Source organism: Acinonyx jubatus, chromosome E4 (assembly GCF_027475565.1).
Source record: "Acinonyx jubatus isolate Ajub_Pintada_27869175 chromosome E4, VMU_Ajub_asm_v1.0, whole genome shotgun sequence".
Taxonomy (NCBI): Eukaryota; Metazoa; Chordata; class Mammalia; order Carnivora; family Felidae; genus Acinonyx; species Acinonyx jubatus.
Window position 1 is genome coordinate 24,165,772 of NC_069395.1, and position 20,470 is coordinate 24,186,241.

Below are 20,470 nucleotides of genomic sequence, written 5' to 3' on the forward strand. Positions count from 1 at the left end.
AATTTAGCTTATTTTTATTCGGGAATGTCACGAATGTCACAAAATTGACAAATTTGAAGGGATAATTTTACACATTCTTAAATTGAATCAGAATAATCAATAATTTATTAATAGATAGTATAAAGGTTTAATAAGAATAGATAATTGGGTATGATATAAATACTCAGGATGCCTAGAATATGCCTATTTGGCTTTGAACATGGTTCCTTATTTTGTTTCATTTTTCAGTTTGATTTCTGTACTAATATAATATAATCAATATAAATTAAGCTATTGTAATAGTTTCTTAGAAACTGTTAGAAATGTCTCCTAGTGTTCTGGTTGTCCAATTATATTTACATTAAACAAAATACTAATCTTATTTGAGTGCAATTTTAAAAATGTAGCATCAGGGTGTTTTTTTTTTAATGTGAAGAATATGTTTCTGTTTTGAGAGTACAAAATAATATAGCATTTATTTTATAAATGTCAGTTATAAAATCAGATCCAGTGTAAGCAAGTTCACCTTCCAAATACATTTTCAGGGTACATATGTTGCTCTTCAATGCCTTAATATTTCTCAGGGTCCCCTATGAATTTAGAGGGTGTAGAAAACCTAATATGTAAAATTTTCTGTGGCTCCTCTGTGTAAGCAGTACCCAGCACCTCATTTTTATAAGACACATATAAAATTTACTTTGCCAATGATTAATTTTATATTCACACCAAATTATTTGAACATTTTTATAGAAATAGAATGCAAGATTCCTGAAATCGAAGATAACTTAAATATTCAGCCTAAAGAAGACAAATATAGAGTCGGAGATGTGTTGAAATTTTTCTGCACACAAAGACTTAAAAGAGTTGGACCAGATTCAGTTCAGTGTTACGACTTTGGATGGTCCCCTAATCTTCCAACATGTAAAGGTGAATATTTATCTTCTAATTGCTACAACAAGAAATAGGATTTTTGAAACCAACATTTTTATGTTTTTGTTTCTCTCACGCTTAATTTTCTGTTGGCTTCAAGTGTGTGTGTCTGTAATCTAATTCATTAAGCCAGGACATGTGTTGGGTAGTAGATATCTCAGATTTTCTTACTTAAGAACTCAATCTCCACTTGTTTCTTGAAATATGTAGTGGTAATAGCCATAGATACGTATATTATGCCTCAGTGTTTGTTACTTTTCCTTTTGACTACAATTCCACTGTTAATATTGGACACTTGGTATGGCATGGGCCTTCCCTCAACCTTCATCGAGTGTCTAAACAATATTCAAGCAATGTATAGTTAATTCAGTCCATTCAATCACATGTATGTCTTAACCAAAGTTAAAATATGTTGATAAAATGCTAGCCTCAAATGATGACATTTTTTTCAAACAGTTTTGATAAAATTTTTCCATGGCATATGAATATTGTTAACATTTACATGACCATATTTATTAATTGGTTTGCATACATCTTTAGAATATCTAGATTATTAAACATGTTTTCTGGGTTTCAATATACTTCCAATATACTAGCTCAGTGTAATTAACAGTACTGGGTTGCGGTGCCTGGGTGGCTCAATTGGTTGAGCATCTGAATCCTGATTTCAGCTCAGGTCATGATCACTGGGTCATGGGATCGAGCCCCATGTCGGGTTCCATGCTGAACATATAGAGCCTGCTTAAGATTCTCACTCTCTCTCTTTCTCCTCTCCCTTCTTATCTTCTATCTCTCTTTCTAAAATAATAATTTTGAAAAAAGAACTGGGAAACATGTTTCTTGTTTAAGCACTATTTGTTTTTCATTGCTTAAGAAGGCTATAATAAAGTACATTATAAATAATATAAATTAATTAAAGAAAAAACTCCCCATTTTATTGTTTTTTAAGTTGTGAAATAGGTAATTTGATCACTATTTACACATTATTTCTCCTGTAGAGCAAACAAAACAGTGTTCTCCACCTCCTCAACTCCTTAATGGGAAAGTTAAAGAAACACAGAAAGAAAACTATGAACACAACGATTTGGTGGAATATGTGTGCAATCCTAGATTTCTGATGAAGGGTTTTAATAAAATTCAGTGTGTTGATGGACAGTGGACAGACTTGCCTATTTGTATTGGTAATGTATAAAATATATTCATATTTAAAATAGACCAACCTTTTATATTTATAGAAACACATAAATTATATTTTATAAGTAAACATATTTTTCTGAACTTTTCACAGAGGTGGAGACTACATGTGGAGATATACCAGAACTTAATTACGGCTATGCTGTTCAGACTTCTAACCCTTCCTATCACCACGGAGATTCAGTGGAGTTCAATTGCAGAGAAGGATTCACAATGATTGGACAGAAATCAATTACATGTATAAGTGGATTATGGACCCAACTTCCTCAGTGCATTGGTGAGAAGACACTTCTCAAATAGACGGTCAATGAAATGTAATATTTTTATTGTAAAAACTGTATCTGCAAACATAGTTTTGAAATTTAGATATATGCTTGAAAATGTCCGGTCTTAAATTATAATGATTGCTTATCGTCTACAAAGGAAAAATATAAACTAGCAAAAGAGTTTGATCACCCTTTCTATCCCTGAAATTAACATGGTTTTTAAGTGTGAAGCTAAATTTTACCTACAGTTATTCATATGATTTAAATCTGAGTATTAATCGCCAGGAAAATAGAGGCATATTTGCATAAATCCCATTTTTGTTTTACGCGGCACTCTTGTTTTCAGGCCCTGGAAAACAGACAAAGTCAAGAAAGTGCCCACTTGCTACGTCCCTATAGGAATCTTGCCTCTCTCAAAACTTCTAAGGATCTCTCAGTCTGTTTCAAATGCGGCAGCAAGAAGTTAATGTGCCAAAGGGTGGGTGAGCTGCAGACCCTCTGGGTTCGCAGTATAAGTCAGTCAAAGGAGGCAGTCAGGGTGGGGCCAGGAAACAAACCTGATTGTTGGACTTCACTGTGGTTGATGTATGTGCATCATCCTGACCTTTGGATGACCATGTCTTTGATGACTAGCTGAGAAAATATTGGGGGCCCTGTTCCTTTTTCCCTTGGAATGAGTTCTTTCCTACAGTTTTCTTGGGTCCTACATTCAAAGAGAGTCCTGGATGTCCAATCTTACTTATTCACCAGATGTCTAGGCATTAATTGTTCCAAGGAGAAGGTAGGGCTTAGGCTCATGTTCCATGAGAGCAGAGATTGACACCCGTTTTGTTCACGATGTATTCCCAATATACAAAGGACTGGTGAACATACAGCAGACATTAAATAGGAGTTTGTTGAATGAACCCTTAAGTTTTGTTGCTTTTTAATCCTTACATTTTTGCTAGACACATTCCCATGAGAAGTATTGCCAGTCCTTCAAGACCAAATTTCATCTTTGTCCTCTTCTATCTCCACAAATGATTTCCCCTCATTTTATATGGGGGAAACCCAAGGTTGTAACAGGCGTGAAAACGCTCTACTTTTCACTCTTATACTAAAACATCTATTTCATTTATTACTCTTTTTAGATCTCAGAGTTTGCCTTTCCAAAGTTAATCTTCAACCTATATTCAAGTTTACCATAATCCACTTTTAACTATCATGGACCTTACTCCAATTTTCTCCTCTCAGTGTTTATTTTGTACCTCTAGCTAGTCTAGCTTTCCACTCTTCTCAAAATGTTTATTTTCTCGTAAGAATCAAGGAAATTCTTTGAGAAACCAGTCAATCATAGGACCATGACAACACCCACTACCACTCCTTTGGACTATAGATGAGTTACTATCACCTGAAGAAAACCTTGTTTTGTCTCCCTCAACACTGAGGACAAGCCCTAAAAACAGAATTTATTTTCAGCCTCTAGTGTGTTTTGAATTAGTCCCCTTTGTTTTATTTTTTATTGTATTACAAAATCATTACTTCTTTGGGTAATTATTAAAAAATCCAAAGACCTACATCAATTGATATTTTATCAACTTGACAAAGTACTCCGGGCTGCATTGAATTTTTGAAGTATGTAGTTGTATAAAAAGTTGTTATACTCGTATTAGAGTCAACAAAATGGACTCTTACAATATTATTGAATTATAGGTTGACCTGATGTACAAAATAGTTTTTCAAAGATTGGAAGAGTATATACAGTAAACAGGTTGTGACTTGAAGCACCCAATTTCTTAGTCCAAGTATTTGTCCCATTTTAGTGATCATGCAAAAGATCTGCCTAAGTGTTCACATTTTACGTAATACATTTTAGATGTGCTTATTAAATTACCATAAGTGAAAAAATATATTCATTTTTCTGAAACACGATATTTAAACTAGCAGCTTCATATATTCTATTTCCACAGATAAATAAGAGACCAAATTTAACCAGGTGATGACTGTTCAGTGTGTAAATCATCCAAAAAAGTGAGCCTCTTAATGCTTTTCTAATCCCCAAAGTGTACAGTGTACATAAATACAGTGTACATAAATACAGTGGGCTGTTTTTATGGCAGACATTTTCTCTGAAATTTCAAAGCCTGGACACAGGACTTATGTTCAGACATGATAAGTAGCCCATCACATGCAATATGATCAGGAATAACTTGGTTGGTGGGACTTACGGGCATAAATTCTAGTTTCGATATACTATTGAGTCTAAGCTATTGTTCTGCATTAACTGCTTTGATTCTTATAAGTAGTCCTTTCAAGGCAATATTTTCATTTTCTAGCAACAGATGAACTTCAGAAGTGTAAATACAGCTTAACTATACGTGAGGTAAATCCATTGAAAACCGAATTTGATCATAATGAGAACATAACTTACAAATGTAGAGGAAAATTAGAACAGAAACACTCAACGTGCATAAATGGAAGATGGGATCCTGAACTAAACTGCACAGGTAAGCTCTTGTTTATAGTACTTTCAAAATCTTACTCTATTTCCTCCAAACTTGCCAAAGCAGTATTTGGGCATCTTTTAAACATGTTTAGCTATTTATTATTACAAATAACTTTGAAGCCGGAAGGGAATTTAAAAACTAACCAAAACATCATTTCTAGATATTAAGTGCATCAGTGCTTCAGTCAGCTATAAAACAACCCACCCAGAAACTTGATGGCCTCAAATTAACGCCCGGTCGGGTATCTTTAAGAAATAGTGATTTGGTTTTCTTTGAGGCTGAGGAGAGCACAAAGATGGCATCCCCCGGTCCACGTTCCCTGAGAGCACCTCGGTGGCCTCCAGATATGTGGCGAATCTCAAGTCCACCCCTCAGGCTACCGGTCTAAGACAGATAATTAGGCTTTTTCCCCAGAAAGTCTGGGCTGTGTTTCAGGCTGCTTTGTGGTGCCCTGGAGGTAGTGGCCCACCAAGAGTTATCTCTCGGATTGTTGTAGTGTGTTGCAGGCCCCAGAAATGCAAGCCCCTCAGGCCACTAGAGCCTGGGGATCAAGGAGTGTGCCCTCTGTGGGCTGATCATGCTGGCCAGCTTTAGTGAGGCAGCAGAATGCAGGGCTGGGGCCCGCTCGCCGGCTTTGATGAAGCCACAGGAGAGCCCTGGACTGGAGTGCACCCACTGGTGCCATCAAGGTAGAGGGAAAGTGCAGATATGGCACCTGCCAGAGATTTAGTTGCCAGACCAACCTCTGGTAAAATGTATCAAGAGGAAGTAGAAATTAAGATTATTAGGACAAAAATGCTTAAACAAGCAGATATAGAAGAGAATAAATCTTTGAGAATACATTGAAAAAATATGCCAAGATAATGAAAACAGAAATAAGAAAAAAACTTTTGATTAAATATAAAATACCTCTGCATCTGTCTAAAGATAGAAATAGAAAATATGACCATATTAGTCAGCATGAATGAATTATATTCCGTCAACAATTTCTCTGAATTGAATACAAAGTGTCAGATAATTGGAAGGACTCAGGAGACTTCCCAATGTACAGTCACATAAGGTCTTTAATGAAATAAACGCATGGCAGGAGAAAGCAAAACATAGGTATCACAGAGAGGTCCAAAAGCCTCCAGGGTTAGTCGCCCAGAGTCTTCCCTCAGTGGAACAGGACATCTTTGTCTCCAGGTTATGAACTGCCACGATACATGTGAGGTATCTCTGCTTTATGGGAGCTCAAACGCAAGTTTGCAAAGGAATCTTGTATACCTTGCTGGTCATAGAACTAAAGTCAGGCTGTCTAATCCGTTAAACAGGGTGCATTTCATCATCTGTGTGTCTCTAAACAGTGTCGGCAACCTAGTCAACAGTATCTCCAGAGAGTTTTGAACTTTAAACAACACACTGTTAATCACTAATGACCATATCTAATTAATGTCTTGGCCAGGACCTGTATCAAATAATTGATCTTTAACTACATGTAATTCTTCCTTTGGCTAATTATTTTCCATTCCACATCTTATAAGGGTTTTAATGCAATCACAATACATGTGATTATAGATAGCTGTAAAAAGATCCTAATATCAGTATTTATTTAGTGCCTGTTACTGAGTGGATGATTCAGTTAGTACATCGTAATGGTTAGAAATAATTAAAAGAAGTCTTACATAAATTATGCACGATTTATCACAGAAGGAATAAAAGGAAGATACTACCATTAAGACCACGTGTGATGTATTAAAGCACTCCACAAGCTGAAGAGTATCACATGTTTAAGCATAACCTTATTATTTATCGTTTATGATACATTATTATTGGGCTTTCTCTTTAGTATTTTTAACTTCTGATTTTCATCACGAAATCTAATTTTCATATTTGTAGAAGTACAAATGCAGTCATGCCCACCTCCACCTCAGATTCCCAATGCTCACAATATGGCAACGACGGTAAATTATCAGGATGGAGAAAAAGTATCTGTTGTCTGTCAAGACAATTATATAATTCAGGATGCAGAGGAAATCGTGTGCAAGGATGGAAGATGGCAGTCAATACCACACTGCGTTGGTCAGTAATGCATAACTTGCTTTGTAACATTCTTTCAAATGAGGTTAATACTCCCCTGTGCTTTGTGTAAATGAACAAGGACCTTTCTGTCTATGTATTTCACTTTATCTTGAAACAGTAAATTGCAATCTAAGTATACAAATCAATCGGCATTCTTTCACTTCTACTATGAAAGAAACAGACCAAAACTTTGGGTTACTGTGTAAATACCATAGAAAATTTGTTTGTAAATACCATAGAAAATTTCACTCGTGATGAACAGGACAAGAATGTGGGGGCAGAGTGACCAAGCAGATACTACTGTAGATTTGATGGAGACATGAGCTTGCAAATTCCAGATGTTTTTAGTTTTTCAGTAATTTAATTTTTCAGATTATCCTTATTTTAAAACCTCAACTAGTATTTGATTACATTTTTCAATTTAAACATTGATCTCTGTTCTTTATACAGAAAAAAGCCCATGTCCTCAACCACCTCAGATAGAACATGGAACCATTAAATCATCTCAATTTTCAGAAGAGATGGACGAAACATTGAAACCTGAGGTTTATGTACATGGCACCAAATTAAAATACACTTGCGAGGATGGTTTCAGGATATCTGGAAAAGATGAGATAACGTGCCACATGGGAAAATGGAGTTCTCCACCTCGGTGTGTAGGTGAGGACAGTATGCAAACCACAATTCTATTGTCGATATAATCCATTAAGCATAATCAATTGTCAAATTCGTGAGAAAGAATCCTTTAGATTTCTAAATATACAAACTCATTTATAGCTAAATATCTAAAATCATTTATATATTTATGTACCTTACCAGCAATTTTTGCATAATCAAATCTATCCTCTTTGTGTTAATTTCATTGACTCATTACAGACTCACTTTGAATTCTGGCAATTGTTTAATGAAAACTAGATGTGTAGTACAACTAAACCTCTCTGTCCATATACATACCGCCTATTCATATTCCTACCCATTTATATATGGAACTTGTACTGATTGCTTTGCCATGAGTTTTTATAAATTTGTTTTTCCTATAATGTCATTTGAGTTCTTACAACACATGGTACATAAGATGATTAATTCTCAATGCTCTTCTTTTATTATTCGCTATTAGTTTGAGAAACACTGATAGTGTCTTTCATAAATATATTGACATTTTTTTTTTTATTATTTAAGTTTTAGTTTAAATTCCAGGTAGTTAACATGTAGTGTAATATTAGTTTCAGGTGTAGGATATGGTGATTCAACACTTCCATACAACACTCGGTGCTCATCACAAGTGCCCTCCTTAATCCCCATCACCTGCTAAACCCATCCTCCCACCCACCTCCCTTCTAGTAACCATCACATTGTTCTCTATAATTAAGAGTCTGTTTCTTGGTTTGCCTCTCTCCCTCTTCCCCCAACCCCCCCCCCTTTGCTCATTTGCTTTGTTTCTTAACTTCCACATATAAGTGAAATCATATATTATTTATCTTTCTCTGACTTATTTCACTTAGCATTACATTCTGTAGCTCTATCTGTGTCATTGCAAATGGCAAGATTTCTTTCTTTTGTGACTAATATTCCATTGTGTGTTTGTACCCCCTCTTCTTTACTCATTGTATCTCGGCTATTGGAAATAATGCTGCTATAAACATCAAGGCATATGAGTCCCTTTGAAGTAGTATTTTTGTATTCTTTGGGTAAATATCTAGTAGTGCAATTGCTGAATCATAGGGTAGTTCGACGTTTAACTTTTTGAGGAATCTTCACCCTGTTTTCCAGAGTGGCTGCACAAGTTTGCGTTCCCACACCAACACTGCAGGAGGGTTTCCCTTTCTCCACATCTTTGCCAGCACCTGTTGCTTCTTGTGTGTTGATTTTAGCCTATCTGACAGGTGTGAGGTGATATCCCATTGTAGTTTTGAATTGCATCTCCCTGATGATCAGTGATGTTGAGCATCTCTTTATGTGTCTGTTGGCTGTCTGCATGTCTTCTTTGGATCTATGTCTGTTCTTGTCTTCTGCCCATTTTTAACTGGGTTACGGTTTGGGGGTGTTGAGTTTTATAAGGTCTTTATATATTTTGGTTACTAATGCTTTATCAGTTACATCATTCACAAATATCTTCTCCCTTTCTGTAGCTTGTCTTTTAGTTTTGTTGATTGTTCACTGTACACGAGTGTTTTATTTTGATGTAATCCCAATACTTTATTTTTGCTTTTGTTTCCTTTGCCTCAGGAAACCTATCTAGAAAGAAGTCGCTATGGCCGATAATGTACTGACATGTTTAGTTTCAAATTCCTACTCAGGTTGTCAACTGGATACATCAGAATGATGGTTTTAGGAAGCATTTGCACACCATCTCCATGATATAATTGCAGATCCTGTGTTATTTTTTTTCAAATAAAACTGCCAAATATGGCAACCAATGCATAAAATTAAGTTTCAGTTTTAGTAAAACATGGAGTCATTCTTTCTTTGTCTCTTTCTTTTTTTAGGACTTTCCTGTGCGCCACCACACTTGATTCCACATGGTATTCTATCTCACGTATCAGACAGTTACCAATATGGAGAAGAAGTAACGTACAAATGCACCAAAGGTTTTGAGATTAATGGACCTGCATTCATAAGATGTTTAGGAGGAAAATGGTCCCATCCACCAGAGTGCAAAAGTATAGTGTATTTAATTTTACTCTACGATTGATAAATATTCTTAATTCAGAGCATAAATGGTACAAATATGAAACTAGGCAGTAATTCCAGAATTCAACAGGGTATCTCTGGGAAGCTGTGGATTCTAGTAGAGAATTAATAGCCATAGTAATAATAAAAGTGTGACAGCATGAGCCAAATTATTTCACTTTCATGTCACCGTGTGTGCACATTAGACCTCCTGTGATACACATCCTCAGACTTCTCATCCCTGTTCCTGTCTCACAGGTGGTCCCTGCTCATCAATCCCATCATTATTCAATTTACTGTTAGTCAGTTATCTCCTTGTATGTATATAGTTTTCTGAGATATTTGACATGAATAAAGGTAACAGATTTTAACAGAGGTGAAAATACAAATACATAAGGTAGATGGCTTGTATGGGCAAGAAAGAATTTGAATGCAAGAAGTGTGATCTCAAGCATTACATGTATCCATATCTCTTCAGGCTTACGATGTCATCATCCCCATGTTATACTTTGATAAACATAGGACTATTCAATATAATTAAGCAAGACTTCTAACATATTTTTTCAGGGTATAAGAAAAAATTTTGCAAGGTATTCATTGGTTCGATGTGTACCTATTATTCTACATTATAGTTATTAGTCATTATGTACTTTAAAATATTTACTAAACAAGTACATATTCTTTTTCTTTCAGACACGGATTGTTTTAGCTTACCCGACTTCGGTAATGCCACACCCATAGGCCAGAAGAAGACGTCATATAGGTCAGGAGAAAAAGTGACTTATAAATGTCCAAATAATTACCTTTTGGATGGACCAAATACTATCCAGTGTATTAACAGCCAATGGATAGGAAAGCCAATATGCAGAGGTACTTCAATGAAATTTTGAAACCTATTTGTGAAAATGTCTTAACTAATATAATATGCAATTCCTTCTAACAGCACTTATGAAATGGACATGGATTATTCTTTTAGGCCAGGTCGAAGAAGTTTATGTTTTAACATAAAGGGATATAATTGTGTACTCAGTGGTCAACCTGAAAGCCCAGTGGTTCTCAAACTGTGGTCTCTGGAAGAACAGAATCAGCATCTTCTGGGAAATGGTTAGAAATGCAAATGTGAATTCACAGGCTTGCTCAGACCTGCGGTGGCAAAAACTCTGGGGCTGCAACCCTGAAAGTGTCTTAACAATTCCCAAGGGATTCAGTGTATACTCCAGTCTAGGAGCCATACCTATAGCCTGTTATATTTACGTCCACCTGAATCTCACTGGTGAATTATACATTATGCATTGAAATGTCCTTAAGCGTTTGCAAAAAAGAATCATTGAAGGCAGTTTTTGTCAATTATACATTTATTTTTCTGTTATTTTGCCAAGTCTTATAAAATAAAATATATTGCTTTATCTCCTTCAGTCTTATATGTAAATTTCTTAAAATTAGCAGCCTTTCATGGCAGATTAACTGTTGATTTAAAATCCTCTTAGAGATCTATTTGGAATCCCATTCGTTGATTTGCTATTCAAAATGACCATTATGTTAGAGATGCGACTTTTTTTCTTTCTATTCAGATATTTCCTGTGGGAATCCACCCAGAGTGAAAAATGCTATTATACCGAATGAGATGTCTAAGTATCTACCTGGTCAGAGGGCACGTTATGAATGCATCATACCTTTTTACCTGGTTGGGGGCAGAGAAGTGACATGTTCAAATGGGAACTGGACACAACCACCTCAGTGCCTAGGTAAAGTGTTTTATTTCCCTTAAAATATTCTCTTTAAATATTAAGCGAATATTTCAGGGACTAAATATGTTAATATAAATATATAATGAAGTAGTTATTTTGGTTCATTTTTTAATCTCAAATAAAATGATGGTGCTTAAAATCCAGTTTTTTCTTTCAGTGGACTCTATTGTGGATGTATTTATTTTATGAAAGATTTGACCAGATTAGGACAGCTGGAATCATGGAAAATTCTCTCTGTGTTAAGCATTAAGACCCTCGGTTATTTCCTGAGGAATAAATGTATTGAAGATACATTGAGGACATTTGACAGCTCTATGAAATTCCACTTGGAGACATGGAATCCGCAGCTGGGGCGTGATCACAGAATTTGATATAAATTTGGGCTTCTTCAGCATGTGGATTATATTTAAAGGAAGGTTACTAGTTGAGCTCAACCCAGGAATTAGTGTATACTGAAGAAAAAGTCTGAGAACTTGATCATAGGACACTCCAGCATTTAGAGTTTACGAAAGAAGGGTAGCCAACAAAGGAGATATTATAGCCACTTGTTTTTCAAATCCACTTTTGCCTGGCATATATATTTTCCAGTCTTTTACTTTGATCCCACCTATGTTTTCATGTTTAAAGTGAGTTTCTTTAGACTCCAGACGGTTGGTTCTTGTTTATGTGTGCACTCTGCCATTTCAGTCTTTTCACTGAAGTATTTAAACCACTTACACTTAAAGTAGTTTTTGATAGATTAGGGGCTGTGTCAGGCATTTTACTGTTTGTTTTGTGTTTCCTGTTTCTCACTTCCATTTCCTTTCTTCTCATCACTGTAGATTTTTGAAACATCTTAAAATAATATTATTTTGACACCTCTATATTGTTTGGGGGCATATCTCATTGTATAGTTTCATTAGTGGTTGCCCTAATATTAAGATGTACATAGATAGCTTATCACTCCTCCCGGAATTGACATTTTACCACTTCAAGTGAAATGTGGAAACCTTACTTCCATTTAGGTCCATTTATCCTCCCCACATTTTATTTTATTTTATTTTACTTTTTTTTTTTTTTAAGTAGGCTTCACAGCCAGCGTGGAACCCATTGCGGGGCTTGAACTCACCACCCTGAGATCAAGACTTGAGCTGAGATCAAGAGTCAGGTGCTTACGTGACTAAAACCCTCAGGCACCTCTTACCCTCCCACATTTTAAACATAAATACCTTTTGTGGGGGGGTGGGGGGGGATAAATGTTAAGTGTTTCTTCTACATATGTTGAGCACTATAGGAAATGACACAATGTTGCCCAAACATCCAATATAACAAACTCCTTAGGAAAAAGAGTCTATTATTTTTACCCTTATTTTTCTCAGTTGCCTTGTTCTTTCTTCCTGCATGAAGTCTCAGTCCTCCTTCTGTTATCTTTTCGGTGCTATTTGAAGAATTCCTTTAGCAATTCTTTAAAGATAGATCTGCTGGAGATATTTTCCCCCTTTTCCATTGTCTCAGAACGTCTTTATTTCTCCCTTGTATCCTAAGGATGGCATCACTGGATGTGGCATTCAGAGATGACAGTTTCTTTTCTTCTAGCACTTGAGAAACGTTGTCACTTCTCTCTGGCTCCATGGACACAGATGAGAACCCCACGGACACTTGAACCCTTTTTCCCTTAGAGGCTTGCCTAATTTCTGTGTAGCTGCTTTTGAGATTTTTCCTTTTCTTTAGTTTTCCTCAGTTTGATTTGATGTATCTTGGCTTGAATTTCTTTAGGATTATCCTGTTGGGCTTTTTCAGTATGAATGTTTATGCCTTGTGCCCAACATGGGAAATTTTCAGCCATTATTGTTTGAGGGTTTTGTTTGTTTGTTTGTTTGTTTGTTTTCATCTCTAACCCCTTTCTTTTCTCTTTCTGGTTGTCCAGTCTTTTGCTATACTCTTACTGGTCCCTGAAGCCCTGTCCACTTTTGTTTGTTTTCAAAGTGAGTAGTCTGTATTCTATATTCGAGTTTATTTATCCTTCTGTCATCTGTAATCCATGATAGAGCCCATCCAGTGAGGATTTTTAAAAATCCATTATTCTATTTTTCTGTTCTATAATTCCCATTGGATTTTGAAAAACCATCACTAAATAATTCCATTATCTGTGTCATCTCAATGTTGCCATGTGTTGATTATCTTTTCTCTTTTGAGGTTTTCCTGGTCTTTGGCATAATGAGTGATGTTTTTCTCTCTTTTCTTAAAGGTGTATTTATTTTAGGAAAGTGAGCACTCATTCCAGTGTGTGAGCAGGGGAGGGGCAGAGAGAGGGAGAGAGAATCCCAAGCAGGCTCCTCTCTGCCAGCACAGAGCCCAACACAGGGCTCAAACTCACGAACCGTGAGATCGTGACCTGTGTGCAAATCAAGAGTTGGATGCTCAACCCACTGAGCCACCCAGGCACCCCTATAATGAATGATTTTCAGTTGTTTTCTAGACATTTGGGATATTATGTTTTAAGGCTCTGGATTTTATTGATATTTCTTATTTATCAGGCCTCCAAAACTGCCAGAGTGCAAGTCCAGACTTCCCACTTGGCCTCCACTGACACCATGGAAAGTGGAGAGGCGTCTTGTTCCCTGAGGGTGGATAGAAGTCTGGGCACACCACGTGGCCTGTGTTGATCACTGTTGATCTCTGAGCAACACGTGGAGAGGAATGGTCAAGGTTTCTTGATGATGTTTTTTCGGAGTTATTCGAATACTGTAAAAAATACTTCTGTCTTGTTAGAATACTCCTTTCCTGGGCCTTTGGCTAAAGAGAGCAGGCAATTCTTGGAATTTTTTTTTTCCATGAACTTGATATTGTTTCTGGGTTCCAGTCTTCTTCAGTGCTCAGTCCAGGATCCATAGAAGAGACAACGAAAACCCAAACTCATTACAGTGTAATTCTTTGAATCCCAAGGTCTCTGATTAGATCGATATCTACTCTGCATCTTCCATAATCCCTTTTATTGTTTTTTATGATACGTTCAGGGTTTTTAGTTTTACTTAGCAAAGGGATTAGCAGAAATGTTTCTACCTCACCTTGTCCAGAATAGGAGGCCAACAATTCCCTTTCACATTATACAAATTTGTAATTCTTTGACTTAATTAAAGCTGATGTTTCTTTTGTAATAACAATGAAAGTCAATACACAGTGACTTGAGATCCAATAGACACTACAATATGTTGCAACTAATGAGAAAATTTCTTTGTGTATATTAGCTCTCCATCTGTCTGGCATTTATTCACTAGGGAAAATGTTTTTTAATACCAGAATACTGCAAAGCAGACAATTTGTTAATGCTTTGTGTGTGCTTTCATGTGAGATAAAAGGAAGTGCTTAAAAGTGTTCTTCTCAGTTTAAGTGATTAGAATTTCTCCAATGAATCATTTCTGTCAGCAGAAATCACAAGTCTTGATGTTGTATATTATGCTATATTTTTATTTGCTTTACTTTACCCTGTTTTTCTTTGGATGTTCAATAAATCAAATAATATTCTTTTTTAGACCCTAAAGAAAAATGTGGGCCCCCTCCGGCTATTGACAATGGAGACATGACCACATTCCCAACATCAGAATATGCTCCAGGGTCATCTGTTGAGTACCAGTGCCAGTCCTTGTATGTGCTTGAGGGAAATAAGCTCATCACATGCAGATATGGACAGTGGTCAGAACCGCCAAAGTGCTTGGGTAAATATCTTAATATTCACCTGGATCCTGGGAAAATCACTATAATGAGAAAGGTGTTTTGCTTTATTAACAGAATATTCATGGATTAACCACAATCATTCTATCAAATGTTTGACTACCAAATATTAATATGTGAAGAAATAAAATTAGAAAAAAAGTCTTATTCAAGCAACCACAGCAACAAAATATTCTTTAATGAAAGCTCTTCCTATTGTTATTGACATGATGCATCTTTCATTATAACATTTAATTAGCACACCTTAAACACAGTACCTCATTTTTACATCGTTAATCATTTAAAATGATTTACATCTATGTGATGGGTTTTCAATGAACTGGTTGGAAAAGGTTTTGAGAACAAAGCCCTGGACCAGTGCAGACAATTCTACTTTGAAAGTCTGAAATTCTGTGGAAAATATTTGTTTACTACTTAATGCTTATGTTCATTTTCTTTAAATCTTCAGATGTTTGTATGGTATCAGAAGAAACCATGAGAAAACATAACATACAATTAGGATGGTCTTCTAAGAAAAAGAGATATTTCCAAACAAGGGAAACTGTTCAATTTCAATGTAATCCTGGATATCGTAGACAGACATCACAACAAACATTCCGAGCAACCTGTTGGGACGGGAAACTGACCTATCCTGTTTGTGTATAAAATATGGTTAAGATGCAGTCCTAAAATTAAAACATGTACATTTATTCAAAATTTTCATGCTTATTTTGTCAGGTATTGTTAAACTCCTTTATATTCATATCAGAATTTGTGTTAACTATTTCATGGATGATGTAATTATAATCTGAGAAGTGAATAAATCACTTCTTAAAAGCACTTCATTAAAACTTGGCAAACCAAAATGCTTTGTGTCCTATTAAAAAAATATCTATGACAAGAAATGAGATTCAATCACTTCAGTGACGACTTCTATGCATCCTTCTCCTACCTTTCTCAAATCTTCCTCGGTAACTTCTGAGGCTTCCTGAGACCGTCCGTTTTGGAGGAAATGGGAGAAAAGGCTTTTCCATCTTCAAAATAATTTCACTTCAGAAACACTTCAAAACCTAACTATGTCATACCTATGTTAACACGATGTAAGTAGTTATTACTTACTTTTGCTTATCTATCAAAAGACAGATATACCAAAAAATAATGGAATACATGATCTCCTACAAGATAACTCTCTAGCACAATAAAAATTAAAGAAAGAATAAAGGGAGATTAGAATTGAACTGGGTACATAACTATGATAACATGACATGAAAACTAACAAAAAATCTGATGTCAAGTGTAAACACACACACAGTGTGCTTTGAACACTAAATATTTATAAAACAAAGATTGTCAGGAAGCACAATAAAAAATTGACAGCAGAATTTAGAGAAACTAGGGTTAAGAGTAGCTGTTTAACTTCTTAATACTAACCTGCATTCTGCATTGTATCTGTCTTTAATATACATCACCTTTGAACCACAAGAATATGTTGTTTTAAAATAAAGATAAAGTAAGGCAATACATGTTGAGAACTATGAAGACCTCTTTGGTAAAGATGTTCAAATCTAATGACATCTCCACGATTTTGTTGGTATAGAGAGTTTTGAACACGTTCAACACAAGAGTCTGAAATGCAATTTTTAAATTCATACATTTCAAACAACATAAACAGTTAAAATCAGTTGACCAAAAACATGTTTAACTTCTACAAAAACATGAAATTTTTAGGATGAAAATAAAGATATAATCAAGCTAAAAGTATTTTTTTTTAATATATGAAATTTATTGTCAAATTGGTTTCCATACAACACCCAGTGCTCATCCAAGGTAAAAGTATCTTAAGGTGATATCTTCTTCCTTCATTTGCATCAAATCAAGTGGTATTCTCAGAATGAGAAACCAGGCTGTCTCTACTGGAGCCGATTTATCTAAATCTGAGTCACAAATGACAGTCAGTTTTCTCACATTTAAAGGAATAGTGTTACAATCCACAAGTTATCTTTGCTGTCAATACTGGTGTATATACTATTTCTCCAGAACCTTTCACCCAAAGCTTGTGGAATGTATGTATGACACTTGCCTTGTAACCAATATGGCCTATACCCAATTATTTTCATTTTTGGCTGCGAAATAGCAACTTTTAAGATTAATCTAATATTTTTCTGCATTTATTGCCATTCCCGTGTAAAGATGAGTGTTGATTTGCCAACTCCTTAATACTTTTACCTAAAAAGATTTGGTAAATCTTTATATTTGCTCTTTAATTTCCAATTTTTGGAGTAAGGACTTGATAAAGCCACCTTCTGATGGCTTTAGAGATATTTTTTCTTTTTCTTTTTTTAAATGTTGTATCAGTGGGGAGCCTGGGTAGCTCAGTTGGTTGAGCATCTGACCAGATTTTGGTCATGGGATTGAACCCTGGGCTCCAGCTCAGCCTCTGTGCTGAGTGTGGAGCCTGTTTAAGATTCTTGCTCTCTCTCCCTTTGCCCCTCTTCCACCCATTGAGTTCTCACTCTCAAAAAAAAAAAATAATAATAATAAATTTAAAATTTTAACAAAATAATAAATGTATCAGCATGAATTCATGAATTTTTATTTATTCAACTGTCACAATTAAATATAGTCATTATTTCTGAAGCTCAAATTATCCCAAATTTGGCTAATGAGAGCCTCTTGAAATGAGCTCCTTATTGCCTTGTTGTACCCCATTATTCTTTGAGCATTTCTTTTCTTTTTAGTACAACATGATGTTCCAGGCTTGCTATATGCTTCCCTGCCCAATACCTGTAAGCATACATGTTTCCAAAAAGGTCTGAATCTTTTTTTTTTAATGTTTATTTTTGAGAGAGAGAGAGATAGGGCATGAGTGGGGGAGGGGCAGAGAGAGAGGGAGACACAGAATCTAAAACAGGCTCCAGGCTCTGAGCAGTTAGCACAGAGCCAGACGCAGGGCATGAACCCATGAACCACAGGATTGTGACCTGAGTGGAGGTCGGACACTTAACCAACTGAGCCACCCAGGCACCCGTGATTCTTTTTACCGGGAAATAGTGTTTAGAATCCAACTATTGTGTCCTTGGTACTAAATAGGAATATTTTAGAATAAGAACTTGATAATAGTGACCTTCTGATAGCTTTACATATATACACATTTTTTAATTTTTTTTAATGTTTATTTATTTTTGAGAGAGACAGAAATAGAATGCAAGCGGGTTGGGGCAGAGACAGGGGGAGACACAGAATCTGAAGCAGCCTCCAGGCTCTGAGCTGCCAGCCCACAGCCCAACGCGGGACGTGAGCTCAGAGCGGCGAGATCATGACCTGAGCTGAAGTCAGATGCTCCACCGACTGAGCCACCCAGGCGCCCCATATATATATATTTATTTTATTTATTTATTTATTTATTTATTTTTTAAATGTATCACCAGGGCACCTGGGTGGCTCAGTCAATGGAGCATCCAACAGGATTTTGGCTCAGGTCATGGGATCGAGCCCAGGGCTCGAGCTCTGGGCTGTGCGCTGAGTGTGCTTAAGATTCTTTCTCTCTTTCCATTTGCCCCACTCTCCCCACCGAGCTCTCCTCTCTCTCAAAATAATAAATAAATAAATAAATAAATAAATAAATAAATAAATAATCAGCATGGATTCCTGAATTGTTATTATTCAATTGTCATAATTAATTCTACGCATTGTCTTTGAAGCTCAAATTATCCCAAATTTGGCTAGTTGAGAGCCTCTTGAAACTAGCTGCTGATTGCTTTGTTATACCCCATTATTCTTTGAGCATTTCTTAAGACAACATGATGTTCCAGGCTCGCTGGGTATTTCCCTGCCCAATGCCTGTAAGCATACACCTTTCCAAAGGGGTCTGATTCCTTTTACTGGGAAATAGTGTTTAGAGCCCAAGAATTGTACCATCCTGTGAAGAGAATTATGTTGAAATAGAAATGTTCAACACCATGGAAACGACTTTAAATGTCTTTTGGCTTGTCAGAAGACTGAAATAGAAGTGAAATTTAAAATTCATTTGCTCCTATTGGATCTTACAATTCAAGTTTAATAACACAGGGTTAAAAACTTTCTAGTACATTTTCTGTCTCTTCTCTTTACTCACATATTCTTATATTTCAGTATTTACAAAAATAATATAAAAAGTTTAATGCAAACATTACTACTACCAGGTAAACTACTGAATGAAGGTTACAATGTCTTTGCATTTATTTTGTCCCGGGATGTTCAACTCTGAATGTAAGTACTCTCTTCCAAAATGACTTCAAATAATCCTTATCTCTGATTGGTTCACTTCCCAACTTAATACAGTTTTACATTTATTTGCATTCATATTTTAATTTTAAATCCTGCTTCTTCCTCTATTAAGCTAAACTTTTTAGATATGAAAAACAGCTACATGTTTCAAAAGTCAAAGTCACATGACAAGGCTCTCTGAAGAGTAAGCTTTTTCCATCATTTATCTGTTTCCTCATTTAATAAAGTTATATTTTTATTAGTTTCTGTCATCCTCCCAGTGTTTATTAATCTCCTTTTTTCAATATATAGAAGGGAGGTGATTTTACACATTTATCTGTACCTTGCTGTTTTCGTATTTATCATTCTAATCTTCTCTTGAATAGCCTTCCTCAGCTCCCTGCACAGAGGCTGCCTCAGTCAGTAGCTGTGCTGCGGTAGACACTGGTCACCAGCACAGTCTGGATCAAGCGTCCCCACATGTGGCTGCGTTGGGAGCCAGAAGGGAAAAGGCTGTCTGGCACTGGCCTCCTCTGGGCTGCTCTGACCTTGGCCTTGTCGCTGGGGTGCTTGAGAATAAAGGCCTCCTAGGTCAGAAGGGTAGGAGGAGCCCAAGTTGCGCCTGGCCCCAGGCCACGTTAGGGGCCCTTGTGAGAATCCTGGTGGCGGGCAGACACTGGGAGACCTAATCTTTGGACGCCCAGTGTGAAATCCTCCTTTGTGTAACTGTGTCAGCGAACGAGCAATTAGTATTTATTTCTTGGTGGATGGACACTCTGCCCTTAACCGTTCCCACACGCAAAAATTAACCTAGTAGGAGCCAAGACCCCAGGTCTTTAAATCCATGCCTCCAGGGCACACAGCAGTCCCTTTCAGGGAAACCCAAGACTTCACACCTGTCAGAGTTTTGAAAAATATGACTGCAAATTTGCAAAACACTGTGTAACACATCACACTCATTACCTCAATCGTTTCTCATGGAAACCCCATGACGTAGGTACTCCATCCACATCTTTCAGAGAATGCAAGGGTTTTAGAAAGAATAAGCCGTTGGCCCAGGATCACATTGCTAGGGAGAAGCCAAGCCATAACCTGACCCTAATCTGGCTCACAGATTTTTTTTTTAATAAGCAACGTGAATAATTTAGTTAGTTTTGGAAACCCCTCTCTCCCCAAATAACACCTGACGCAAAATGCAATA

General features: G+C 36.3%; 1 protein-coding gene across 3 annotated transcripts in view; it reads left to right on the forward strand.

The window, feature by feature from the left end:
- The window catches only part of CFH (complement factor H), a 224,954-nt gene that overhangs the window by 90,397 nt on the left and 114,087 nt on the right, over positions 1–20,470 (forward strand). For 2 of the 3 annotated variants that reach the window (XM_027074893.2, XM_027074897.2), the window contains 11 exons: positions 730–906; positions 1,908–2,090; positions 2,198–2,380; positions 4,685–4,855; positions 6,734–6,916; positions 7,367–7,576; positions 9,403–9,576; positions 10,280–10,456; positions 11,158–11,331; positions 14,847–15,029; positions 15,494–15,890. In XM_027074893.2, the coding sequence (XP_026930694.2) occupies positions 730–906; positions 1,908–2,090; positions 2,198–2,380; positions 4,685–4,855; positions 6,734–6,916; positions 7,367–7,576; positions 9,403–9,576; positions 10,280–10,456; positions 11,158–11,331; positions 14,847–15,029; positions 15,494–15,690 (2,012 nt within the window). In that variant the 3' untranslated portion in view covers positions 15,691–15,890. Of the gene's footprint in view, positions 1–729; positions 907–1,907; positions 2,091–2,197; positions 2,381–4,684; positions 4,856–6,733; positions 6,917–7,366; positions 7,577–9,402; positions 9,577–10,279; positions 10,457–11,157; positions 11,332–14,846; positions 15,030–15,493; positions 15,891–20,470 lie in introns of those variants that run through there. The other variant, XM_053209182.1, reaches the window with a different exon arrangement.